General features: G+C 41.0%; 1 protein-coding gene across 49 annotated transcripts in view; it reads right to left on the bottom strand.

Moving 5' to 3' along the window:
• Nucleotides 1-3,782: 3,782 nt before the first annotated feature.
• TTN (titin) overlaps nucleotides 3,783-27,799 on the bottom strand; it is a 300,685-nt gene continuing 276,668 nt past the window's right edge. For 48 of the 49 annotated variants that reach the window (XM_079974390.1, XM_079974409.1, XM_079974437.1 and 45 more), the window contains 25 exons: nucleotides 26,679-26,966; nucleotides 26,284-26,583; nucleotides 24,128-26,194; nucleotides 23,708-24,010; nucleotides 23,313-23,618; nucleotides 22,922-23,212; nucleotides 22,502-22,801; nucleotides 22,075-22,380; nucleotides 20,648-20,953; nucleotides 20,257-20,538; nucleotides 19,442-20,035; nucleotides 19,050-19,337; nucleotides 18,629-18,928; nucleotides 18,107-18,409; nucleotides 17,653-17,955; nucleotides 16,977-17,561; nucleotides 16,300-16,605; nucleotides 15,900-16,199; nucleotides 14,981-15,556; nucleotides 14,592-14,897; nucleotides 13,904-14,497; nucleotides 6,503-12,456; nucleotides 6,255-6,408; nucleotides 5,220-5,513; nucleotides 3,783-5,088 (listed from right to left, as the gene is read on the bottom strand). In XM_079974390.1, coding sequence (XP_079830516.1) covers nucleotides 4,796-5,088; nucleotides 5,220-5,513; nucleotides 6,255-6,408; nucleotides 6,503-12,456; nucleotides 13,904-14,497; nucleotides 14,592-14,897; nucleotides 14,981-15,556; nucleotides 15,900-16,199; nucleotides 16,300-16,605; nucleotides 16,977-17,561; nucleotides 17,653-17,955; nucleotides 18,107-18,409; nucleotides 18,629-18,928; nucleotides 19,050-19,337; nucleotides 19,442-20,035; nucleotides 20,257-20,538; nucleotides 20,648-20,953; nucleotides 22,075-22,380; nucleotides 22,502-22,801; nucleotides 22,922-23,212; nucleotides 23,313-23,618; nucleotides 23,708-24,010; nucleotides 24,128-26,194; nucleotides 26,284-26,583; nucleotides 26,679-26,966 — 15,899 coding nt within the window. In that variant the 3' untranslated portion in view covers nucleotides 3,783-4,795. The remainder of the gene's footprint in view (nucleotides 5,089-5,219; nucleotides 5,514-6,254; nucleotides 6,409-6,502; nucleotides 12,457-13,903; nucleotides 14,498-14,591; nucleotides 14,898-14,980; nucleotides 15,557-15,899; nucleotides 16,200-16,299; nucleotides 16,606-16,976; nucleotides 17,562-17,652; nucleotides 17,956-18,106; nucleotides 18,410-18,628; nucleotides 18,929-19,049; nucleotides 19,338-19,441; nucleotides 20,036-20,256; nucleotides 20,539-20,647; nucleotides 20,954-22,074; nucleotides 22,381-22,501; nucleotides 22,802-22,921; nucleotides 23,213-23,312; nucleotides 23,619-23,707; nucleotides 24,011-24,127; nucleotides 26,195-26,283; nucleotides 26,584-26,678; nucleotides 26,967-27,799) is intronic. The other variant, XM_079974400.1, reaches the window with a different exon arrangement.

The following is a 27,799-nucleotide window of genomic DNA, read 5'->3' as shown; positions in this document are numbered from 1 at the left end:
AAGCACATGGGACTAAGAAATACTTGACTTTGGCTGGATTCTGCCCCTCCTTTTCGCTAAACAGCAAGATATCCTTGATGTGTCTTTTTACCAAAGTGTTATTTTAGCGCCAGTTTCTAAAATATGCTCTTGAGATGCTGTTGTAATGTATTCATAGCTGCAGCTGTACATTTATTTATGATCTATTTATACCAAAGGGGGTGGGTGGCTTTTATCATTGTGAGCCCAATAACTTCAGAAGAGCATACTTGTACAGCAATATTCTCCTCTCAGTTAACTTGAATGACAAATACGAATTCATTTCTAATTGAGCCGAGAAACACACTCTGAACCTATGAATGAACCATGTAACTTAGCCACCACCTACCATACATTTTGGGCCCAGTTTGTCAGAAACCTTTCTTGCACAGGCTGTCCTTGCAAAAAGCGAAGGTGGAAAATGCAGCTTAAATTTCAGCGAGGTTTGCACAGAAATTTCTGACAAACTGAGCCCAAAGTTGTTAGTGTTTTGAAATGTAAATTCTTTGTTTTTGTATTCACTTTGGGATAAACTTGGTATATTATGTCTTGGCCATGGAGCACTTTTTAAAAAATGTTAAAAAAAGAAGAAGCTTTCTTTTAAAATGTAAGTGTTCAATAAATACAGTTTTTACACGCAGGCATGCACAACTTTGTTTTCTGGTCAAATCTTTTCGGCTATATTTGGTTCCTGTTAGGATGTTTTCATTTGGTAGTCACAGGGCTTGCTTGGAGGGGCTTCATTGTGTGTAAAGGTAATGCACAGCAAGGTGAGAGAAATCACACTCTTCTGTCCCTCCCAACCGCAGAAGTAAAATAACACACATGTTTTAAAATTAACGAAGCAAGTAGCAACAAAAAAGTCCCAATGAAGATTGAGCATGCGCAATTGAGTGCCAGTTTGGAAGAAAGAACAGAAGAAAACAGGGGAGAAGGTAGAATGGAGTATCCCACAGGAAGACATGGCTGGCTGGAACCAACAGGAACATACGCTTAAGGTGAGGATATGCAGCAAGAATTTCGCTGCAAGTCCAACTTGCATATAGCTATTTCACAGCTTGACTACTGCCAGAAACCCTGCTTATTATTGTCTGGATAGGCTTTCCACCATCATTATATAGCAGCTAAAATTCAGAGTGTTTCATTTCCTCCATTTTCTTCTCCAAATTCAATTATATTCTCTGCTCCATTCAGGGATCTCTCTCACGTGTCTCTTTCTGTCTGTCTACCTGTCTGACTGACTGACTGCCTTTCTGCATGCTTATAATAAATTGTTGGTGCTGTGATTAATATAAAGTACTGAGATCCACTGATACACTACATTATTGGCCTCTTCACTCCAGTATGAACCTGTGTGTGTTTCAGGCCTTCTGTTGTCTTTTCTTGACAGTCCGTACACAAGTTTCTAACATTCTTTTTTGTTTTTGTTTTGTTTTTCTGCACTATTTTTCCACTGATGTACACATAAGATAAAGTTTGTTGGAGTTTACTATTTTCACAGACTCCTAAAAGGGATGGTGTCTTTGGCCTTTTTTAAAAAAATTATGCCCTTTTAAAATGTGGGGGTTTTTATTGGGGGGGGGGTTATTGGGTGGTTGTTTTTATTTTGATTATATATTTTGTGGTTTTATATTTTGATTTTGTTCTGCGAACCACCCTGAGACCTCCGGATATAGGATGGTGTATAAATTCAATAAACAGAATAAAATAGCCATAATCTGAAAGTCACAGGCCAGCTCCTATTACATGACGTGGCATTTTGGAAAGGAAAGATACCAAGATAAACTAGCATTTTTGGGGGGAGGTGGGGAATTAGAGGGCCTCGGCTTCACCCGGCTAATGCCTGTGCTAATAATGACACCATATTCAAATTTGGAATCAGGACAATTTTGCAGCTGAATCAAAATATGAAATGGTGTCCTATCCCTCTCATATTGCCCATAGACTCTGACTCATGGGGAAGGAGTCTTGAACCTATTGGACACATTACCTCTGCACCAGTGAGTTATTAAATCCTAGTGGCACACCACCCACTCATTCCACATCCATCTCAAAACCCCAATAGACAGTCAACACCAGCTGAGATCCAAAGTACCGTATTTCCAAAGTTCAAGTAGCTGAAAGAGTAAAGGTAAAGGGACCTCTGACCATTAACTCCAGTCGCGGATGACTCTGGGGTTGCGGTGCTCATCTCGCTTTATTGGCCGAGGGAGCTAGCGTACAGCTACCGGGTCATGTGGCCAACATGACTAAGCCGCTTCTGGCAAACCAGAGCAGCGCACGGAAACGCTGTTTACCTTCCCGCCGTAGCGGTACCTATTTATCTACTTGCACTTTGAGGTGCTTTCGAACTGCTAGGCTGGCAGGAGCAGGGACCGAACAACAGGAGCTTACCCCGTCGCGGGGATTCGAACCGCCAACCTTCCGATCAGCAAGCCCTAGGCTCTGGGATTTAGACCACAGCGCCACCCGCGTCCCTAGCTGAAAGGGTATGGCAGGCTAAAAGGAATGGGGAAATGGGTTAGGGTTAGGGTTAGAGCTGCTGCCAGTTGGTGTAGGTGCTACTAGGCCACATGGACAAATATTCTGCTCTGCTATAAGACAGCTTCCTGTGTTCCTAAGTTTTCAAATTTGCTGGGGCACCTGAAAGCCAAATGGACACCCCAATCTCTGGCTTCTGGTGGCCCTCCCTGCCAAGGACCCTTTGAAAGCATCGCCCATCCATCTTTATGTAGGTGGCAGATTTATGGATCAGTAGTACTTGGAAATGTAGTAAAAAAGTAGACTGGAAGATAAAGGATGAGACTTGGTACGGGGGACTTCTTTGTAGATAATCTGGTAATTCAAGTGAGTAAAAATAGCCGTTCTCTTCCTAGGAAAGGTCCAAGTGGGAGTGGGAGTGGTTTGTTCATTTGTGTTCCTGCATTTTGCTGTTGTGGATCTTTTTCTTTTGCATAGCTTTAAGTGGTGGTATCATTGCATAACGACTCACAGTTAATGTCAGGGGAGTTTAAGCAGCTGAGCCATCAGCTGAGGGGTGAATTTGAGGAAAATAGAAGCTTGAAGCTTGTAGGGTAGAAGCTGACAAAAGGGGACCCCACTCTCTTGCTACCTCTCCCTTCCCAGCCCTGCCATTTCATTGTACTTCAGGAATTAACACTACAATACAACTGAACATCCACACCTGTGAGGATCATTATCTATACTTCGCATAGCATTTATACACTACTGCATTTAATTCTCTCTTCAGTACACCATAACACCTCCATTGGTGCATGGCTGGGACTGAAGAAGGCAAGAAGTGCTGACAGGCCTAGGCGTTTGGTTTCTGGGCCTCCTAATGAATTTTTTTTTTAAAAAAGGTACAAATTAATGAAGTCATTTTAGGTTATAATATTTTGCTTGTAAACTACACTCCCCCCCCCCCCCCGGGCAATGCCTTCCACTTTTATGACCATTTTTACCTCAGCCTATTGACTTTGAGGCCTTATCCCTCTAGTGAAGCCGAGCCCTTTCTTTTTCTTTTATTGCTAATGTGCTACCTATGTGACCTGTTCTCCTGTCATTATAAATTAGGAATTGTCCCAAATGTATTCCAATAATGGATACTGCGCATCTCAGGAGATGTAGTTTTCGCTGGATGTAGCGAAGAATGAATATAAGCAGGGAGAAATCTCACTTAAGATGGACAGCGGCTGAATGTGGTAAATGCAGGCATCCAAAAATAAAGAAAGTGCATACAAGGACCAGAAACATACACTTGATGAGGTGCAGGTAGCATGCTTTATTTCAAATGAACAATACTATCTCGAGGAGGTTCAACAAAACAGCTAACCGAACAACTTACTACTACATAAAATAAAACTAATTCATTTTTTTTCTAAGTTCAGGGCAAGATGTGATGTTATAACAACAGTTTTAGCTTTTCTTAAACTGTGGTTCAAATCTTAGTTGCCTACAGTTGACAGTATCTAGCCAAAATCCTAATTGCTACCACACAATCACTGCATCCTAGGAACCTCCAAGAGTTGGTACTGTTTCTGCACTCGAGTACCCAAATGGCTTTTTTTTTAACGGGATGGCCAGGTGATGTTACTTTACTGGAAAGCTATTTGGGTAGTCGGCGTGTCAGAAACAATACGATAGGTGCTGAACAAAATGCTGGCCGCTTGCACTTTGTTCAAGGTATTGCGAGTCAGTCATGAACAAAATATAGTTTTGACGTTGATCAGATGTAACATAAGATATTAAAGTGTGGCTTACAGGAGGGTATTTGCAAACCTCACCAATGCCTTATGTCTCTGATTCAAAATAAATTCGTGCACGTATAATGAAACCGTGCACAGCATCATCTCTTAGGTGTCGGTAAAATAAGTCATCAACAGGGAGCCTCTCTACCTGTTGAGGCATTCTTAGACATCAACATTTTGTTGAGGCACAAAAATTAGTTAAATGTTGAGCAGGGTATTCGTTCCCTAAGAAACTTTCTCCTACCAACGGTTTGTTCCAAAAGTTACATTTTAAAATGTCATAAAATAAATGGTACAAAGCTCCATAACCGTTATCTGCGGCTATATACAGTATGTACATGTCAAATGAAAAATTGTTTTAAAGTCAAATAATAATGACTATAAGTCATAGCGTCTATCCTTGGACTTTGTCTGGTTCAGGTAGGTACAAAAATATTTTTTTATATATATTTACAAATCAATTATTTCAGTCCATATGAATCACTTGCCAAAAGTCAAGTGCCAAAAAATAAAAAAAGATCAAGCTTTTAAATTGATCGAATGTTAATATTCACAGTGGCAGAGTCAGTGCCAAAATCATTTCCTAAATTCAGTGTATAAAGTCCCCCGTCGTCCTTTTGAACATCCATGATGATAAGAGTGGTTAAGTCTTCACTGGTTTCAACGTGGAATCTACCACCTTGACTAGAAATGCTTTTCCCTTTGCAGGACCATGTTATGTCAGGAGTAGGTTCACCAGTGAAGGCACAGGATATGGTGAGAACTTTTCCTTCCTCAATGGAGATATCGTTTGGAAGAGCTTCAATTTTGGGTGGTATTCCTTTGCAAAATGGGAGGGGAAAAAATCAAGTTAGTTCTTAGCGGAAACTGAAGTTCTACTGTAATGACTAATTCTACATATCTAGGATATTGTGGTGTTTTTCTAACTCTACGTATAATAGTATTGCTCACCTCTCATACCAGATTTAATCATTCTACTAGAAGAACTCTCCAGTTGGGTCAGACTAGATTTCCCCATTATACTGCTGGTACTCATCTCTACAAAGGATTCTTGCATGGAGGACATGCTTTTGGCAGACATGCTTGCAAATTTCATCTCACTCATGCTGCTACTGCTGCTACTGCTGAACGAAGCTTCTTGTTTAGAAGCGGACATTTGAAATGACTGCGAAGAGAAACTTTCCTGCATGCTTGCATCACCACTTGTTCTCAACACTACCTCTTTTGGAGGTTCTTCAATTAGAGCTGTGGACAATAGCAAACATAGAACGGAAAAACCAATGACATCACGTTGACTGGTAAGCCATGTGACTTAAATATATATACTTTATGGATGGAGAAAGAGACTGGCTTGCTGTTTAAGGAAAACAGAATTTCATTGTAATAATGTTCCTAATCATGGAGTAATAATAATAATAATAATAATAATAATAATAATAATAATAATTTAAAAAAGATACAGCCCCTTTGGATGGTGCTTTGTTTCCCCTTCTTATTTTACATAACTCGGCAGGTATTCTGCCATTAAAACTACTACACCACCATAAAAAAACACACTGCTGTTTTCCTTAAACACAAGCACATACATATACATCAACAGCAAAACATAGAGAAACCCGTTGGCTCCTGGTATCCAGATGATTTTAAAATGCAGCAAGTTTGTATCTGAGAAGTTTAATGAAACGTAAGAAGAAAATTCAGAGAACTAACCCCTTGGGCATTAATTATTCTGATAGTTTATTAAATAGTGATCACTGGAACCAACGGGTTAATAGCAAGATGTTCAAAGCCTTCTGGTAACACTGAGCGGGTGAGAAACATATAAGTACATATATTTTAAATTCAGTATTTTGTAATTATAATGTATATTGCATTTTAGGTTCAGTAATGAAACTAACAGCTCGTTAAAGAATCAAAACAATCAACTGCTTTTGCCATATCGTAGAAGCCCTACTCATATTAAGACAAGACTTTTAAAAAACTTACGAAGGACGGTCAGAGATGCTGTTGCAGAACACTGCCCATGGAAGTTTTTCGCTTTGACTGTGTATTTTCCACTATCACTCACTAAAGCATTTTGGATTGCAAGAGAATAAACATTCTTGGAGCGATTTACTCGGAAGTTGGATGAGAGAGCAATCTGATGATGAAAGAGATACTTTGTTAAGATCAAATTATACTCAGGGTTAAGAATGGATCATTTAATTTCAAGGCTGACATAAGTAATTACTTACTGGCTGGTTATCTTTAAACCAGTGGATTTCAGGGGAAGGATCTCCAGAAACTTCACAGGTAAGCAACACATCTTGTCCTTCGTTGATGTTTTGAGATTTCGGTTGTATGATAAAGGCTGGGGCATTTGATTGATCTTTTGAAAGACTCATTTCAAAGTGACATTTGATGATACCCTGTTCAGTCTTTCCTTCACAGGTAAGTATTCCTTCATCTTTCTGGGTCACTTTTTGGATAGTTAGAGTATGATCACTTCCTGATACACCATATCTATAATCTTCAGAGTTAGTTAGCTCTATTCCATTCAGTAACCATTTTACATTAGAAGCACCAGCAATACTGGCTTTAAGGGTAGATTTTTGACCTTCAGACACAGTCATTTTAGTGGTAGTAGATTTAACTTCTGTGTAAGATGTTTTAGCTTCATCAGACACAAGAGACTTTTTAACATATTCTTCTTCAACCACTGTCTTTTCTTGAGAAGTCATTGCAGATTTTTTCTGGGCAGATACTTCATGTATTTCAGACTCTTTCTGAACTGATTTTTGAGTTTTGCTTAAGCTTGACACCTGAGAATGAATACTTTTAAAAGCTTGGCCAACAAACTGAAAGTTGGTTTTGGAGGCGCCACCTTCCCCAACAATCTCGCATGTATATTCACCTTGATCAGATTCCTTGAGGTTATGGATTTTAAGTTCATATGTTCCATCAGCTGCATAATGAAATTTGAAATGATCGTCCTCTTTTAGTTTCTTGCCATCTTTGTACCAGGCTACTTCTCGGACACTCAAAACACTGCTTTCAACTGAACAGAAGAATTTTGCTTTGTCCCCAGAAGCTTCCACTTTCAGCTGTTGTTTTATCTTAGGGGGAACAGCAAGAGGCAAGTCTGCTTTCTCTGATGGTGTTGTTTTACCTGCAGGTGTTGACTTGGCTTTAGAGTGGGCAGGAGATGGTTCGGGGGATTTTACTCGCTTGGGAGATTTTACTCTGTCTGGGGACTTAACATGAGGCTCAGGAGATTTGACCCTTGGAGGTGATGTAATTGCTTTTTCTGGGACCCTTTTCCTTTGTACAGTCAAACTAAAGTGGGCTTCCTGTCTTCCTTCAGAATTTTCTACCACAACAGTGTAACTTCCTTCATCTGAGGTCTGGACAGATGAAATTTCAAAGGTAGATTTATACTGCGTACGTGTTACTTGGAAGCGTCCAGAAGAAACAATAGCTTGACTTGCACGGATCCATGTTACAGTTGGTGTTGGTTCACCATCAATGTCACAAGAAAATCTTGCAGTCTCCCCTTCAGAGACAGTGATTGACCGTGGCTTTGTTAATATTGTTGCAGGCAGAGTGGTCTTAAACTTCCGATGAACAGCTCTTTCTTCCAATGATTTTTCCTCTGAACTACTGACTCTCATTTCAGCAGAAGCATGGTGCTCGTACGATGATAGCGATTCTCTGGTTTCTGTCAGTTCTGATTTGCTTGCTCTTATCGAAGAACTTGCTTCTGTTTCAGAGACTTTCTTAAATGAGGAGATTGCATATGCTGCAGTCCTTGTCAAGTCTGGTACAATAGATCTTGGTACTTCCTCATCTCTTCGCTGGGAGGTATATGTAGTGTAGTCTCCTCCTGTAACATCTAATGTTGCATAGTCAGAACATTCTCCTTTATAATTTGTGCACACAGCACGGTATGTACCACTATCATCAATGTGGCAATCAAGAATCTCCAAGGTTAATACGCCACTAGTATTAGTGAAATGAATCTTATGGCTTTCCTGAATTTCAACACCATTGTGATACCATTTCACTTCAGCAGTTGGTTTGGACTGGACATTCAAAATGAATCTGGTGTTGGTGTTACACGGTACACGATGTGAGCGCATTCTCAGAGTTATGCGTGGGGCATGATCCAGAGTGAAAGGTTCTTGAGTCAGAACTTCATATTTCCGTTCCATTGTTTTTTGGGTTTTCAAAGCAGCTTTCATGGATTCATACCTGGAAAATATATCAAATCTTGCTGTCCTTTCAAATCGTGAGAGAGATCTCTCACTAGACACTGGGCTTGGTGAACGTGGCCGTGTTCTCTCTGGTGTGGGAGATCTTCTCTCTGTTTCTTCCACAGGGTGTGATTGGGGTCGAATTAATTCAGACACAGGACGCATTAATTCAATGTAAGTTGGAGAAAGAGAGCGCCTTCTTCCTAGTAATCTTGAGGGAGGAGAAAATTCCCGGTGAACGTGCCTCACCATTTCTATTTCTTCCTCTTCCTCTTCTGATCTGACCTCAGTTATTTCTCTCTCTCTCCTTCTTCTCATTCGGCTCTTTTCTTCTTGTGACATATACTCAAGCTCACTCTTGTATTCAGCAAGCCGGCGGGTTGTTTTTACTGGTCGCAGCAGCTCTTCATCCTCTTTCTCGGACATTATTCTCTGTTTTTGTTTTGGTGGTCTATAAATTGCTCTGTCATGGCGTTGCCGGAGCTGTGCATAAGATGCAGCGGTATCTTCTTTAGAGGGTATGTGATAAGTGCCATACCTCAGCTCTCTTTGCCTAGATTCCTCTGTGGCAATATGAGCATCTGCTGCCGTGTAATGGAGAGAAGACAGTTCAAAGCGTGGAGGGCTTCTGCTTGGAGGTGATGCAGAAAAGCCCAGCTCCAGTTCTTCTTCAAGTCGCAGTCTTTCTTCTTCAGTTCTCTTCATGGCTAAATAATCATCAACTGGTAGCAGCAGTTCTTCATCTGACAGGTCACTAAGTGAGCGTCTTCTTGGTCGGTAATAAAATTCATAATCAGGAGATGGTGTACGCCGGCGTGCTGGCCTGACGGTCTCGAGATCATCTTGTGACAATTTGGGTATCCGCCACTTAGGTTTATACTGATCAGTAATGCGTGGCAGTGGCATCACATAGAACTGTTCCCATCTGGAAAGGCGAATGCGCTTTGGTCGCTTCTGAACAATTCTATCAAGTTTCCCTGGCATTTCATATTGGTCTCTCAGCTTCTTGTACCACTTCATGTCTGACATAGGCACAAACAGTTTGATGTTCTGATCTTCTTCCAGAGTAGCAGCTGCATGTCTGCGAGGCTCTGGGATCTCATAAGGCATCCGAAGTCTCTTTTCTTCTTTAATTTCTTCCTTTTTAAGTTCAAATTCACCTTTGACAGTCTTAGTGCTTACAGCTGGTTTATACAGGATAGCAGCTTGTCTGAGAGCTTCCTGTGCTACATCTGTCAGTGGGACAGATTCTGTTCTAGAAAGGATTTCTGCCATTCTCACTGTCTTGTCAATGCTCTTCTGTACATGCTTTTGCCGCTCTTCTTCACTCTTGTATTGACGCTTGATATATTTTGAGCGCTCTACCTTCAAGTAAGCCTGGCAACTTGTTGATCCAGCACTGTTTGTCGCAGTAACTCTGTAATAACCACTGTCTTCTGGTAAAGTATCCCTGATATGCAAAGCATAGTAATCCAACCCTTCATGTACAATTTCAATATTTGGACTAGCTGATAAGGGCTGTCCATCCTTTTCCCATTTTAGTGCTGGTTTTGGTATTCCAGATACTCTTATCTCAAAGCAGATACTCTGGCCTTCTTGGCATTCTGCATTTGCCAGTAGTCTTTTGAACATGGGTCTCATCGTGGTAGCCTCTGGAGGAGCATGCTGAACAACGGTTAACTTAGCTTTGCAGCTGTCCTCGCCGTATTTGTTGCGAGCCAGCACAGTATATTCAGCATCATCATCTTCATTGACATTATGGATGAGAAGCTGATAAAGACCCTTATCAGTTTCAAAGGTATACTTCCTGTCATCATCTCCTGGCTTGATCTTCTGGCCTGATCTGAACCACGTTACACGAGGTTCCGGGTGAACTGTTATTGTTACTCCAAACCTGACATTTTCACCAACGTAGGCAGTACGGTTGTATAAAGGCAGCGTAAATTCTGGTGGCTTCTCCAAAAGTCTCAAGGTATCTACTCGGCGCTTCACTCTCCTGACAGTTCTGCGTCTGTAAAAGTCAGAAACTTCTCTCACACCTTTAACAAATAGTTCTGCGTAGGAACTGTCTTCACCATAGTCATTTGTAACTTTGCACCTGTAGGTACCGTCATCTGATTTAGCAATGTCTTTGACATACATTGTGGCCACTCCTTCATGGTAGCTGATCTCATGTTTTTCACTGTTCTCCAATTGTCTGACTCCAAAGTACCAGGTTACTTCTGTGGATGAATCATAGTTTTCAATCTTGCAGACATACTTGGCATGCCCACCTTCTTCTCCAACAGCATGCATTATCTGCCCAGTAATGGGTCCAATGTCAATTGATGCCACTTTAACTTTAGCAACTGTAACGGCCTTCTGAGATCTGACTGCACCACCCCATGCAACACGGGCTGCTGACACAACTGTGTTCCATTCCTTCTTCACCAGTGTTTGATAATAACGTCTGTGTCTCAGTGTTTTGATAACTTTGGTGCTTGTTTTCTCTGTCCTTTGCTTCAGCCAAGCATGTTCAAGGGCTTCAGTAGCAGTCATGCGAGCTCTCCTTTCTTTTACTAGCAGGCGGTCAACAAAGTCCAAGGCCTCAATACTGATATCTTTGAAGGCTTCTTCATCAAAATTGTATTCAGCACTTATGATGTTTTCAATTGTTTGTTGGTTTGTTTCAGCAATGAAAGGATTCAGGCCGCTTAGAAGTACATACACTAGGGTTCCAAGTGACCACATATCTGTGGCTGTGTTGACCATATCATGCTGATGGACTTCAGGCGCATAATATTCAGGGGAAGTAAACTGGAGTCTGAAATTATCACCAGGTTTCAGCTGCCGTGCCTGACCAAATTCAATGATTTTAACTATAGAGCTTCTTCTTGTGAAATAGATGATGTTCTCTGGCCTGATATCAAAGTGCCCAATGCTATGACTGTGCAGGAATTCAAGTGCTTCACATACTTGACGTACATAGCTTATAATTTCTCTTTCATTAAGTTCAAATGCAGGAGTATTAAGTCTTTCAAAGATGTCAACTCCAGATATGAACTCAGAGATCATGATAAGTTCTTCTAGGCTTTCAAATGATTCATGAAGCTGTAAGATATTTCTATGCCTAGCAATGTTGAGGATGGAAATTTCTTTCTTTACGAGCACTTGATCAGCACCTTTTACTTTGACAAACTTGGCCAGGTAAGTCTTCTTTGAAACTATCTCAACACACCTGTGGGCAATTCCAAATTGTCCCCGCCCAAGTTCTTCAGCAATCATATATCTGTCATAGAGTTCTTTTGTATTAGAGTGAGCTGCTTTTGCTGTAGTGACTTCTCTGGCCTCATCAACTTCTTCATCATAATTGACTGTTCTGGTCTTATCTTCCTTTGTTATTACAGAATCTGTAGGTTCAGAAGGCTGGCTTTGTCCAAATTTATTCTCTGCTATAACGCGGAATACATAGCTTGTCTTGCCAAATAGGTTTATCACAGTATATCGAGTGTCACGAGCCTGGCCAACACGAATCCATCTCTCAGCTGTGGTAGCGCGTTTCTCAACAGTATAGTGTGTGACTCGGCTTCCGCCATCATTTGCTGGAGCATTCCATGTCAGGTTGACCGAGTCCCTTGAAACCTCGCTTGCTTTCAGTCCTCTTGGGGGATCAGGAACATCAGCGACATCTAATTCAACTGTTTTCTGATCAATGCCAAATCTGTTTTTAGCACAGACAATGTAGAAGCCTGCATCTTTCCTGTCCACACCGTTAGGGAAAACAAGAGATGTGAATGACCGTGTCACAATAACTTGGTAGTGTCCATTAGTATCGATAAGATCTTGCCCTTTCTGCCATGTGATCACTGGATCAGGCTTGCCACTGAATGGGATTTTGATGCTGATGACTTCACCACGGAGAGCGTGAACGGCTCCCATGCCTTCAAGATTTTTAGGCAAGTGGATCTTAGCAGGAACTGCAGCAAAAAACACAGAGGGAAGGGAAGAAACAAAATGAGTGTAAACTATTGCTTTAAAATAAACCGAAACACTGCTTTAAACAGAGACTGATTCAGAAGGTCTCAGGCATAGTGGCTAATATTTGCAACAAACCCTTTGTCATAAACTGAGACAGAGGGATGCAGGCAAAGGAAACCTGGACCCTACTCCAGCTGGACCCTCCACAGTTCCGTCTACCATCAACTCTGCCTTTGGAAAGGATTTCAAGAAAGAGGGGTGCAGGCAAAGTCCTTCATAGGGCCTGCTCCAGCTGAACTTTCTACCCTGACTGGTCTATCTACCTTAAATAGTTAAATAGGAAGGATTCCAGGAGAGAGGGGAGCAGGGCCTTTCTCGCAGGGCCTTTATACCAGAAACTATACTATGGGAAGGATGCTGATGACTTTTTAATATGTTAATATTGTTTGTTGTGGAAGGATTTGTATCCTGAAAGGTGGAATGTAAATAACAGAAACAAACAAGACAGACAGACACTTCCCTTAGCTATACTCAGCCAGCTGAGCAACAACAGCTGTTCAGATTACAACATCAGGGGAACATTAATCTAGTCATAGTGCTCCTTCCCAATAATGTTAGAAGCTCTTTACCAGACAAGTGCGTGCAAGAGCCTTTTATCATTTTATAGTCTGATAACATCTTCAACAAAATTGATCACCAGACCAATGCTACTAGAGCACAGACATAGGTATAAATGTGAATGTTTTGTATTTAATGTTTTTTTCATATACTGTTTATCCATATGTATCCTATTATACTTTCATTGTTCAAATGAAAATTCTGCCCATTATGATTAACAGAACAATCCTGACCCCCAAATCCACTGGCTGGACAGGGCTAAGATTGGGTGGTCCTTCTTCTCCATCAGTAGGGGGACATGCCCAACATGGAGGCCCTTCTGATGCCCACAGAAAACTCTGTTGGTTTAGACTTGGCTGGTGGTGTTTTCACCAGCAGTAGCCAGGCTAAGCACTAAGAGAGGGCATTTTGAGGGCAAATCAGAAACCGCATTGGGTCTGCTGGGGTACAAGCCCTTCATTCTTTTTGGAGGACCCTGGATCAGGCTCATCAACTATGCCAGTTTGGAGCTGGTGTAGTTATTTCCTCCCATTACCTTCGGGGGGGGGGGTGTTCCAAAAGGGAACATGAGAACAAAAAAGGAGAAAAACATCTCTTCTTCTTTCCTTAGTCAGAGTGAGCCAGTAGAACATCTCGCATCTCTCCCACTTCACCTAGGACTATACCATAAATATCTAGATGACCATGCCACAATCTGACTTACTTTAAACCTATTAAGAAAATACTATTCCAAACTCAGAGTTTCCACCCCCTCCCTGTAGCCCATAAGCTTACTCTGTATGAAAAATTAAATACAAACTAAATTTAAGAGCGAAGCACATTACTTACCTTCAACATCCAAGGAAGCAGTTCCAGAAACAGATCCTCCCTGGTTGGTTGCCCTCACTTGATATACAGTGGCATCATCATCTGTTACATTTGTAATTACCAGTTGGTAATAGCCGCCCTTAAATTCTTGTATCTTCACCTTTTCACCATCTGGCAAAATCTCTTTGCCCTGTTTGAACCATTTTACAACAGGCTTAGGATGACCAGTGACTTTGCAAACAAATGTGGCATGACCTCTGAATTTCACATTTAGGTTTCTGATTTCTTCCTTGAAATGCGGTGCCTGAATTGCTACATCAGATTTGGGAGTGATTGGTTGTGAAATTTCACTCCATTCGCTTTCACCGCCAAGATTTTCACATTTTACACGGAATTCATACTCCAGGCCTTCAATAAGACCTGTGACAGAATAGACAGTTTCGCGTATTTCTTCTGTGGTTACAGAAATCCATTTGTTTTGTTTCTTTTCACGTTTCTCCAGGAAGTAATTTCTGATCTTTGAGCCTCCATCACTAGCAGGTGGCCTCCAAGAAACAACACAGGATTCACTTGTCACAGCAGATACAACTGGCTGACTTGGTTGGCCTGGCTTTTCTGTAAAGAAGAAATAATAATTTTCAGGACATGAAGTCAGTTTGCTTTGTTGAACTGCAGGTAAACAGAAACGTGGCTTACGGAACACACTTACCAAATGGAGTCTTGATAATAACAACAGATGAAACTTCTAATGCTTCGCTGATGCCGAATGCATTCTGAGCAAAGACACGGAAATAATAGCCTGCGTTTTCAGTTAGGTTAACAATTCTGCAGGTTGTGCCAGAAATGCTTGAGGAAACCAGCTGCCACTCTGTGCCTTCTTTTGCTTCTCTTTTCTCTACAACATAATTTGTTACTAGAGCACCTCCATCATCTTCAGGTGGCTTCCAGCTGATGACTGCAGAGTTCTTCAGCAAAGCTTCTATAACAATTGGCCCTGCTGGTATATCGGGTTTATCTACAAAAAGAAAAGGCAGTGTTTAAAGTTAAATAGAAGAAGTATTTCCCATGATTTCAAGAAAATTTAATGCCATGACATACCTTGTATTTCCACGTTTAGTACAGTATCAACAGTTCCAAATGTGTTACTGAGCTGTACTTTGTAGTGTCCTGCGTGGGCTTTATGCTGTACATTTTTAATGGAAAGGTGAGTATAATGCTCTGTGTTCTCAATAGTAATGTTTTCTGAGCTCTTCAATAGTTTCTTGCCATGGAACCAAGTGATAGCAGGCACTGGACGACCAATGTATACAATATGGAGGCGAAGTGTGGATCCTACACCTGCACAATATTTCTCTTTCAATGGAAAGCCTGGGTGGAATTGTGGAGGAGCTTGTAAAAGTAGCTTGCCACTACTTTCAACCTCTCCAACGTCATTGATAGCCTTGCAAGTATAAATTCCTTCGTCTTCCTGCTCTTCTGTGAGCACCGTCAGTGTGTGAGTGCGGCCATCTGATGACATCTTGTATTTTCTGCTCTGTACCAATTCTTTGCCGAAACGATACCATTTAATATCAGGGAGAGGTCTCCCAAGGATCTGGCATGATAACTGAGCTGATTCACCCAGATTAGTAGTAACATCCTTCATTTCTTGTCTTACTCCTGGTGCCTCTCCAGCTATATTTATAAAGGGAGAAAAAATGTATTGAAAGCTTTTTCCATTGTCTTTTATTCCACATTCCCTCCCAAACCATAATGCTATGGTACCAAGCATAATGTTTATGCTGCCTGTTTAATGAATCATTAATTTTATTAGCCCTGGAGGAGGAAATAGCTTATTTCCTTCCTCGAGGTCCATTCAGAAAAGTAAATACATGAAAGCAGAGTGTCCTAGTTACATAACGGAATTGCCAAATTACTTCAAAACCACTTTATACCATAACACAGTTTACTGTAACATGTCATATCTTTTCAACAGCTACATAAAGCATAGAGAATATAATGGAATAGTTAAACGTACATGTCAGTTTTGTCTTTACTGCCATAGCTGTTCTACGAGGTCTGCTGAGTCCAGTCTCATTTTCTGCAAAAACTCTGAATTCATATTCTGTAGCTTCCAGTAAGCCTCCCATTATAAACTGCCTGTCTTTGTTACGTTCTTTATTGCACTTTTTCCAGGTAGACTCTCCAGACTGGCGATATTCAATCCAGTATCCGATGATTTCTTTACCACCATCACATTCAGGGCGCTCCCATTCTAAAGTAATGCTATCCTTAGATATGGATGTGATCTCAATTTCTCCAGGCTGGCTTGGTTTGTCTGTAAAATTTCAAAGTATTTTCATTAAAAAAGTGTATTTTCCAAAAAAAAAAACCCTGTCATACTGATACCCTCTAACACAGAAGTTACATTTACGTACCAAATGGATCCTTGCAAACAACTGGTTCAGAAGCAGGGCTGGGTTCACCCTCACCGATGTCATTTTGGGCTACAATACGGAACTGATATTCAGCATCTGGAACCAGCCCTGTGACTGTATACATTGTAGTTGTGATGTGAGTCTTGTTGTGCCTGACCCATTTCTCAGTAGTTGTCTCTTTACGTTCAATATAGTAGCCAGTGACACGAGAGCCACCGTCATCTCTAGGTCTGGACCAAGATAAGCTAATGGAACTCTTTGTGACATCAAGGATTTCTGGTGGATAACTTGGAGGCTCCGGAGGATCTGTTGAAAAGAATGTAACAATAACCATTGGTTCTTCTGGCATAGGAGTTAAGAGTATTGGACCACAACCATGGAAAGCTGGGGTCCCATGTCCGTTCAGTCATGAACTCACTAAACAGTGCTGTACATGTCAACTCAGAACTAAGTGATCCTAACTTTAATAGGACTTACTCCCAGATAAGCCTGTATAGGACTGCAACCTCAGTTACTTTTGGGCAGTCATTCTCTCTCAACCTAACCTACCTCACAGGTTTATTATCAGGATAAAAAGGGGGCAGACAATGTATACTCCCCCAAGCACCTTGGAAAATAAAATAAAGTATGTGAGAGATGCACACACATACATGCATTTTCTGAACCCGTATACTTACTCAAAGGTGTCTTTGGCACAACTGGCTCTTCAGATTTCAGGGACCTGCTTACACCAAACTGGTTTTCAGCATAAACACGGAAGTGGTATTCCACATTTTCTTTGAGTCCTTTCACTACCAGTGATGTACCCCTTACTCTGGAGCCAACGGTGTACCAGGCAGTCTTTGGTACTTCACGTCTCTCAATATTGTATCCTATTATATCTGCACCACCATCGTCACTTGGAGGCTTCCAGCTGACTCTAACGGAGCGTGCTTGTATGTCATCATATTCAAGTGGCCCTTCTGGTGGATTTGGAATACCAATCACCCTGACCTTGATATAGACAACCTTCTTGCCACATTTGTTTTCAAGCGTCAAATCATAGGTACCAGAATCTTCTCGTTCTGCATCTTTTATCACAAGTTCAGTATCTGATTCAGAAGTCGCAATCATGGCTCTCTTGGTGACATCATGTCCCTCTTTAGTCCATTTGCATATTGGAATGGGTTTACCTTTAATTGGCACTGTAAGCTTAACTACTCCACCTTGCCTTACAAATACACCTTCCAGGTATTTTTCATCAAGTTCATAATCAGGGAGTTCTGGGAGGAGGAAAAAGAGATCATGTTATGTATGCAGAAATCTAAATAGCGCTATGTTCTTTAAAATTTGTATTTCATTACAGCATCTTACCAAGCATTTCAGTCACTTTGGCTGTTCCGGGCACATCAGCAGGTTCACCGGGGCCACCGAGATTGCATGCTATAACACGGAATCTATACTCTGCACCTTGTGGAAGATGTGTTAGAGTGTATTCACGGATCTTGGTGGGGGTGGTATTGCATTTGGTCCATTCAAACTGATCAACCTTTTGCATTTCAATCAAGTAGCCAGTGACTTTAGACCCGCCTTCATCTTCTGGTGGACTCCAAGCCAAGGAAATAGATGTTCTTGTAGTATCTGTCACTCTTGGATTCTGAGGTTTACCCGGAGGAGCTGAAATATATTATTAGAGCGCGTTAGATATATTAAAGGTATAGTTTTGATGTTTAAAAGGCAGTCCCAAATATTAGTATCAACTATTTTGCAAACAAAATGACTGAACAGAAGTCACTAGTATATGTTATGAATTTTGCAAATTATTTACCAATTGGATCTCTAGCAACTGCAGGCTTGGAAATTCGGCTTGGTTTGCCAGCACCCCTAGCATTGATAGCTGTGACACGATGTTCATACTCCAGTCCTTCAATCAACCCAGTGGAACGATAGCGTGTCATAGTGACTGCAACTTTGTTTACACGGACCCATCTCTCTGATTTAACTTCTTTGCGTTCCACAATATAGCCAGTGATCTGTGAACCACCATCTTCTTCTGGTGGATACCAAGTAAGTGTCATTCCATCACGGGAGATATCAAACACTTCTGGGGTACCAGGAAGACCAGGAACACCTACAATAAATAGATTTTTAAAATGAGATGAAAATTCCATTTACAATCATATTTTGGTCTGAATAAGCAGGGTATTGTAGACTAGTTCTTTCATTCTTATTTCAGGAAAATGAAAATAGAATGTACATAGTATCAAGACTTGTTTCTTCTATATGTGTCCATGTAAACTGATCTGGATTTTTTAAATGCAGAGGACTAGAAAAAAGAATATTTACTTACTGATTCTGCTCTTGCATTCTACAATTTCAGACTGCAAGTATGATCCAATTCCAAAGCGGTTTGTGGCAGCCACACGGAACACATATTCAGCACCCTCAGTAAGTTTAGAAAACTTATATGTTGTCCGGGTTACAGATTCAGACACTGGTAACCATCCAGGACGATGTGCATCTCGTTGCTCCACCACATATCCACTTAGTGCTGCGCCCCCATCCATCTCAGGTGGTTCCCATGAAATGGTTACAAAAGTTGAATCAATATCAACAATTTTAATAGGTCCAGTCGGTGGTCCAGGTTTGTCTGTGAAAATGAAATAAATGAGATATAATCAAAGAAATAGTTAAACAAGGAAATGCTTGAATTTGGGGAAATTAGGCAAGAAAAAATTATGGACAATTATATTTCCAAAGCAAATTCTTACCCAGAATAATAACTTTTATTCTTTCCATAGCTGTTCCAGTTGTGTTCTTCAGTTCAAGTGTGTATTCTCCAGTGTCATGTATTGTGGTTTCACGTATGGTTAATTTAGCTACCTTAGCAACTGTTTCAACTTTGACCCGGTCTGATTCTCGTAGTTTAGAGCCAGCAAAGAACCAAGAAACAGCTGGAGGTGGTCGTCCAGAAATTGGGATAGCTAGCTCTATAGGTCTGCCAGCTGTTACATGAATGGTCTTTTGAGGTATTCCAGCAAGGTCAATTGCAGGTAGAACTAAAATAATAATAATAAACCCAACATTATTAATATTTGTTAAACCATGTCTCAGCACTTTGAATAATGTTCCATTTTTGTTCCATTGTAATTATGACTCTTACCTTTTTGTTCTTGTACTGTCACTGCTGTGACTATCTCTCTTGGTTCAGACACACCCTTTTGATTTTGCGCTCTTACTCTAAACAGGTACTGTTCACCTTCATTTAATGAAATTATTGTGTGCTCAAGGACCGTAGGTTTCAGTGTTACAACTTTCATCCACCTTTCTGTTCCAGCTTTACTGGCCTCAATTACATAGCCAGTTAATCTGCTGCCACCATCGTGCTGTGGTTTTTCCCATGCAAGCGATACAGTAGATTTAGTTATATCAACCACCTCCAGTTTCTGAGGCGCACTTGGAACTTCTGACACCAGCACTGCATCTGCTGTCTCACAGGGTTCACCAATGCCGTAGATATTTTCTGGCAGTACTCGGAAGTAGTATAGCGCTCCTTCAATGAGCCCGGAAATTCTGTAAAAGGTTTTGTTGCATTTAGTAGTTACTGTCTTGAATGCTCGCATGGCAGCCTCCCGTTTCTCTATTATATAGTTGTTGACTGGAGCTCCTCCATCAATAGTTGGAATATCCCAAGTAATTGTCACAGACTCTTTTGTAACCTCTTTAACTTTCACTGCTCCTGGTGGTCCAGGGGTATCTGTGGAACAAACGGCAAAAGAGACCTTTGTCATATTTTATCTGCATTACACTTTGTATAGTATCTTTTCTGCATAAGCAAATTAAAATTGGAGACTACCATTACTCTGCAAACTAAATCCCTCTTTTTTTTTTTTTTTAAAAAAAAGCAAATATCTTTGAATTTGTGATGGAATGGGCAAAGGTATTGCTGTAACAATAAACAACAGTATTTGCACTTACCATAGACTTTAACCATAATAGTGGCAGATTTCTTTCCTGATTGATTTTCAGCCTCAAGGACGTATTTTCCAGCATCGTACCGGTTCACTTTATCCACAACCAACAGTGTGTAGCTGTCTGTGGTGTCAATAATACCTCGACTTGCTAGGTCAACACCCTTCTTGCTCCATGTAACCATTGGTGTTGGTCTGCCAGATACTGACACCATTAGACGTAAAGAGCCACCTGCTCTAACCGTAATAGTCTTCTTGAGGTCTTCAGCAAGCTCAAGTTCTGGTATTTCTATAGGTGGGGATGGAAATAAAAGATTAGGTTGCATTTGAATGTTTCTGAACAAATTTGCAATTTGTAAGTTTGCAAATAATTTATGAAGGCTCGATCTTGCCATTACCTAGCCTTTCCACAGGTTCTATTTCAGCAGGGGTCTCACTGTATTCGCTCATACCATTTACATTTGTGGCAGCCACTCTAAAGCGGTACTTCTGGCTTATTTTCAGACCAGTCACAGTGAATTCGGTGTTTCTTATGGTGGCAGTGCTATGTGCCCGATACCATTGTTCAGTTCCTTCTTCTTTCATTTCAAGGACATAGCCTAATAAATCAACGCCACCGTCATACATGGGCTTTGTCCAAGCCAAGCTTATGCTAGTTCTAGTAGTATCCACAACTCTTGGCGGTGAAGGTGGAGCAGGAGTATCTTTGGAAAGGAAAAAAAAACCACACACTTCATGTTACTACAGTGGATCCTTAAAACCTGAATGAATAATCATTTAAACACTTCTGTAGTAGCTATGATTACCGGTATATATGCTCCTGTACTCGGATTGGGATATAATTTTAATACCGGCTATCTGTTTCAGTACAGTCTGCTCCCAAGGAGCAGATGCGTTTAAGGTGCTGCTGTTTCTTTAGCTTGTGGTATGCAAGAAAGTGATACAATAGAATAATAGGGCTTAGAAGATTCAGGAGTACACGAAACACTTTGGAGTGGAATGCCCTCCCATCAGATGTCAAAGAAATAAACAACTATAAGACAACTGAAGGCAGTTCTGTTTAGGGAAATTTTTAATGACGGATGTTTTAATGTATTTTTAACCTTCTGTTGGAAGCCGCCCAGAGTGCCTGGGGAAACCCATCCAGACAGGCGGGGTAGAAATAATAAATAATTATTATTATTATTATTATTTGAAGGAACTTTCACATGTTATCTCCTTTTTCTCTCTCTTGTAGCCTGTTCCTTAAAATTCAGCCCTCGCCTTCCTTGCTGCAGACAAAGTTGCATATGTTTAGGCTGTTCAAGGGGAGGTTGACAGGAGATATGATAGCCATTTTCAAATATCCAAAGGACTGTCACTGGGAAGTGGAGCAAGCTCATTTTCTCCTACTCTGGAGGCTAGGAACCAAACCAACTGGAACAATTTGTCCTGACTAAACACCAGCAAGAACTTTCTGATGGTAAGAGCTGTTCAATAGTGGAACAGACTCCCTTGGGAGGTGGTGGACTCTCTTTTACTGGAGGTTTTTAGGCGGAGGTTGGATAGCCAACGTTCATGTATGCTTTAGTTGAGATTCCTGCATTGCAGGTTGATGGACTAGATGACCCTTGGGGTCACTTCCAACTATATAGTTCTATGATTCTATCATTCTAAGGCATCCATCCTGGCGGCATTAAAATGGCTTAAAAATAAATAAGTATATCCTCTTTGGAGCTGTGGGGAATGGTCCAAACAGCACCACTGGACCTTCTAGATTCAAGGCCTATGCAGTCCTCATATTGTTTAATCTACAAAATTAATGAATATAAATGAATGAACTTACATGATGGGTCTTTGCACAAAACGTACTGCGAAGCATCGCTAGGCTCGCTGTTGCCAGCAGCATTTACCGCAGTGACACGGAACTGATATTCGCTGCCTTCCATTAGACCAGTAATTTTCAGTCTTGTGTCATAAATGATGTAGTCTTTGTTAACGCGGGTCCAGCGTAGACTTTTCTTTTCTCGTTTGTCTACAAGATAGGTGCTGATCTCGTTACCCCCATCCGACTCTGGCTTCAGCCACTGAATAATGACGTGCTCTTTGCCAGCACCCACTGATTCAGGAACACCAGGTGGTGATGGGATAGCTGTAAATATTTATTAAAGGCAGGAAAAAATTAGGTATTTCACATTTATTGTGTGTAACACAACTTACTTTGTGCCTCCCCCCAAAGGGGGAAGACTTCACAAGGCTAGAGAAGTACTTACTGAATGAATTTCTAGCAATAATGGGTTCTGTTTCAAGTGGAACACCTGGTCCATATTTGTTGACAGCTCTTACACGGAATATATATTCATTATTCTTTATAAGTCTGGTTACTACACACGACAGTGTTGGACATTCAGGTTCAACAATAACCCAGTTCAGTCTGCTTGTCTCGCGTCTCTCTACAATGTAATGAGTAATTTCTGCCCCTCCATCTTCTTGAGGCATCCGCCAAGCCAAGGTACACTTCTCTTCTGTAACTCTGCTTATGGTGATTTTGCCAGCGCATGGACCAGGCGAATCTATTGACAAAGAGTAAAAGGATAATTACTGCAATGAAAGAAATTCTTTAATCTCAAAATAAAACTTGAAAGGAAAGAAGTTAAATAGCCACAGAAAACTAGCAGTTATGAAATACTCACCAAGCACTTTGACAAGGACAGCAACTTGCTTTGTCCCACTGGCATTTTTAACAGTTAACGTGTATTTTCCAGTATCACTTCGGTCACAGAACTTGATGATTGCAACAGCATGCTTGCTTGTGTATTGCAAAGCGACCTTTTCGCTTGGGTCCAGTTCTCTGTCACCTTTAGACCAAAATACTTTGGGTTCTGGTTTTCCTCCAATCGATGCCTCAAGAACCAGGTCAGATCCAGCCCTAACTGTTACAACATCTCCTTGCAATTTGGCATCCAGTTCAGCTTTAGGTGGTGCTATGAAAAAAAAGAGCAAAAGAAATAAATGTGTATTTTGATCTCTTAAAATATGGACAATTCATGACCTAATTTTAAAACCCACGTGAACATCTCTTACAGTATTCATCTTTACAGGCAACAGGGCCAGTAGATTCAGAACCCTTGCTAATTACACCAGCAGCATTCTTTGCCAAAACACGGAATTCATATTCCTCTCCTTCACTAAGAGCTGTCACGGTAAAGGAGTTTTCAGAGACAATGGTATAGTTGCATTTCAGCCAGCGTCCATCTCCAGCTTCATTGTATGGTTTGCGTTCTACAATATAGCCAACAATTTTGCTTCCACCATCATAAAGTGGGGGAGACCAGGTTAATGATACTGAAGACCTTGTTACATCTGTGACCTCTGGCCTGCCCGGTGGATCTGTAAGAGAACATAATGCAAAAATATCACTCCATTGTTCCTTTAAATAATCATAGGACACACACTTTCTCTCTACCAGTTATACTTACCAACAGGATTTTGGGCCAAGACAGACCTTGAAGCTTCACTGGCTTTGCTCAGCCCAGCAGCGTTTAATGCATATATTCTGAATTGATACTCCAGACCTTCCACAAGCCCTGTAACTTTGTAGTTACATTCAATACATGGAGATTTATTTTCCTTCACCCAGAGGATTGTGTTGCGTTCTTTCTTTTCAATCCAGTATCCAACAACTTTGCTGCCGCCATCGTGATACGGTTCTTCCCACCGAATGGACATGGCATTGGCAGAAACAAAATAGACTTCGGGTCTAGTGGGTGGGCTTGGTGGGACTGATGAAAGAAAATAAAGGGAAATACTGTTAAATACTGCTGTTTGTTTGGTTTTGGTTTGGTTTTTTTTAAAAAAGAATTAATTTATGCACATCTGTTAAAACAATTATTACTTACCAAATGGATGCTCAGCCACTATTGGTACTGATTCTATTGGCTTGCTGACACCAAATCTGTTTTCTGAGCTTACACGGAAAGTGTATTCCATATATTTAGTGAGGTGAGTTACTTTGATCTGTGTACGTTTGACGCTGGAATTTACCAGTTGCCATGCTGTTGTACCAGATTCACGTTTTTCAACAATATAGTTTGTAATACCAGTGCCACCATCATCTTCAGGCTCCTTCCATGACAACACACAGGATTCGGCTGTCACAGATGATACTTCTATGGGGCGTGTAACTGGACCAGGTCTTCCAATAACAACGACTGTGACAGTGAAAGTTTTCACGCCAGCTGTGTTCTCAAGTGTCAAATAATATTTACCAGAGTCACCTCTCATGCTCTCCTTAACAGTCAGTGTGGTTCTTTCCTTTGTTGTCTTTATAGTCACTCTGTCTGTTTCCTTGAGTCTCATTTCTTCAAGTTTCCATGTTACCTTTGGAACAGGACGTCCACTAATTGGTATGTCAATAGTGAAAGAGCTACCAGCTTTGCAAGTTATAAGTTGTTTAGTTATTCCACTGAGATCTGCAGTTGGCTCAATCTGTGGCTCTTTAATAATAACAGAAGAAAAGGCTTCTCTTGGTTGACTGTAGCCAGCATTATTCCTTGCTTTGACACGGAACTCATATTCATTGTTCTCTATAAGACCTTCAACTGTAAAAGTCAGCTGTTTAGTTTGACCAGCTTCAAGCCAATAGTCAGATCCCTTTTGTTTCATCTCTAGGAGGTATCCAGTGATGCGACTACCACCATCATGATCAGGTTTCAGCCAAGCTAGTATTGCAGATGACTTGGTAGTATCAACAATATCTAATCTCTTAGGTGGAGCAGGCTCTTCTGTGGCTACAACTGGCTCTGTTAATTCACAAGGTTCACCTATTCCATATTCATTTTCTGCTGAAACACGGTAAAAATAGGGCACACCTTCTGCAAGATCTGTGACCTTAGCAATTTGACGAGTACATTTTTCATTGACAACCTGCCAGCTGCGACGGCTTGCTTCTCGCTTCTCCACGACATAATGATGGATGCGAGCACCTCCATCCAAAATAGGAGCATCCCACATTAAAGTGATAGAGCCTCTGGTCACATCCTTAAATGTAATAGGGCCTGGTGGCCCTGGAGTGTCTAGTACTTTAACAGTGAAAGCAACAGATTTCTTACCACTGTTGTTTTCTACAGTCAATATGTATTTGCCAGCATCTGTTCTGTTGCAGTTCTCCACAGTTAATGTACTGAATGAGTCTGTTGTATGTATGTCAGCACGCAGGCTAAGAGACGAATCTGCTTTGGACCATACAGCAGTAGGAACAGGTCTGCCCTTGAAGGCAATAAACAGACGGATAGTTGCACCTGCTCTGACAATATGTGTCTGCTTGAAGCTAGCATCAATATCAAGTTCTGGTGAAGAGAGTCTATCTATTGTTTGCACTGAAGCAGAAACTTCACAGCTTTCTCCTTTGCCTGCACCATTTACAGCACTGACTCGGAATTTGTAGTTTTCGTTTGGTTCTAGATCAACCACAGTGTACTTGGTAGCAATGCAAGTCTCAGCATTGACTTTATGCCATTCTCCTAAATCTGCTTTGCACATTTCGATGATGTAGCCAATTATTTCCAGGCCTCCATCGAAAACAGGCCTGGTCCATTCCAAGCTGACACTTGTCTTCGATGTGTCGGTCACTTTGACAACAGTAGGAGCACTTGGTGGATGAACTGCCTCTCTGCATTTAATCAGCCTTGAGACACCACTCGGTGGCCCAACTCCTGCATTATTTTCCGCCATAACATGGAACTCATATTCATTGCCTTCGGTTAGGCCTGTGACTCTGAACCGTGTCTCAGAAATGGGCCTCTTGCTGGACACTTTAACCCAGAGAATACTTTTCTTTTCTCTTCTCTCCAAGATATATTGGTTAATGTCACTTCCACCATCTGATGCTGGCCTTGTCCATGTAAGTGTAATGCTGTTTCCTGTTACGTTGCTTGGTTCTGGAGTGCCAGGAGCCTCGGGGACAGCTGTAAAATAAAAGAAGCCAGTCAGATAACATCCTCAACAAGGTTGCCAACACTGTAATTTAAGATTTCTCAATTTAATGTAAACTTACTATAATGTGCCTGTGCTACGATTGGATCAGATTCCAGTGGCCTGCCAACACCAAACTTGTTGGCTGCTGAGATACGGAACTGGTATTCATTGCCCTTTATTAATTTGTGTGCCGTGTAGCTGCATGTTTCACAGTGGTCTTCAATCAATGCCCAGGATACTCGGCTGGTCTCACGCTTTTCAATCACATAATGAGTAATGGCTGCACAGCCATCATTAGCGGGAGCCTCCCACCATAATGACGCCTTCTCTTCAGTAACATTGGTGAATCGTATCGGCCCACCGACTTTTCCTGGGGTATCTGTAACAGTCAATTATCAGTTATTTTTATTTGTACTTATTTTAATATAGAATGAACAGAATGCTAAATAAAAGTTGCTCAATAAGGAAAGTTACCGTGTACTCTTATGGTTATGTCTGCCTGTCTGGTGCCCGATGCATTCTTGGCTTCTATTCTGTATACTCCACGATGTTCCCGGGAAGCATCTCTAACAAACAAGGTGCTATAGCCAATTGCATTGTTTATTTCCATATTCAGCCTCTTGTCAATCTCAGCTCCATCTTTATACCACATCACCTGAGGAACTGGCCGGCCTGTGATGAAAACTTTAAACCTTATGCTTTCCCCAGCTTTCACTGTAAGACCTTCAAAATGTTCGGCACCGAACTCAATGTTTGGCGCAACTAAAGAATAAAAAGAAGTAAAATAATGTTCACTTAATGGTCAGCAATGTATTTTCTTACAAAACTATAAAGAGCTATACCAGTTATTTTATGTCAGAGTTTCACTTAATATTAAATACAAAACTATCAGTATTTATAAGCCAGTCTTCCACATAATATCTTTTTGTGTGTTAAAAAAAATTGAGTTACTCAGTTCATGTTTATGATCTTTTGCAGCAGGGATGAGGAAGCCCAAGCTTTCCAGTTAGCCCTCAGGATTCTCCCTAGTCAGTCATCCCCACTTTCCTCAAGTCATAACCCTCTCCGAGGCAGCTTCACACATTCCTCAAGTGCAGGCTTCCTCAACTTTGGCCCTCCAGATATTTTTGGCCTACAACTCCCATGATCCCTAGCTAGCAGGATCAGTGGTCAGGGATGATGGGAATTGTAGTCTCAAAACATCTGGAGGGCCGAGGTTGAGGAAGCCTGCTCAAGTGCTTTTGCATGACTGGAATGTGTCTCTGAAGAGTGATAATACCTCTTGCTTGGCTACATCGAGGATTGATTGATTGATTGATTGATTGATTAACTAATTTCTACATCACTTACTATAGTAAAAATAGCTCAAAGTGCTATACAGAAAACTGAAGCAAAAACACAACTTAAACAAAATATTACAAAAATACACATCTGTATATGAAAATGTTACATTAATACAAAGACACACACACACACACACACACACACACACACAGTCATTTTCCTTCTGAAAGACATAAGAGAGGGAGAGGGAGAGAGAGAGAGAGAGAAAGAAAGAGAAAGAGTAAAAGCCCCTAATTTTTGCATGTCTGGAA

Source organism: Podarcis cretensis (genome assembly GCF_951804945.1).
Source record: "Podarcis cretensis genome assembly, chromosome: 1".
NCBI classification, from domain to species: domain Eukaryota; kingdom Metazoa; phylum Chordata; class Lepidosauria; order Squamata; family Lacertidae; genus Podarcis; species Podarcis cretensis.
Note: the sequence above shows the minus strand (reverse complement) of the source record. Positions and strands in the feature narration are given on the sequence as shown.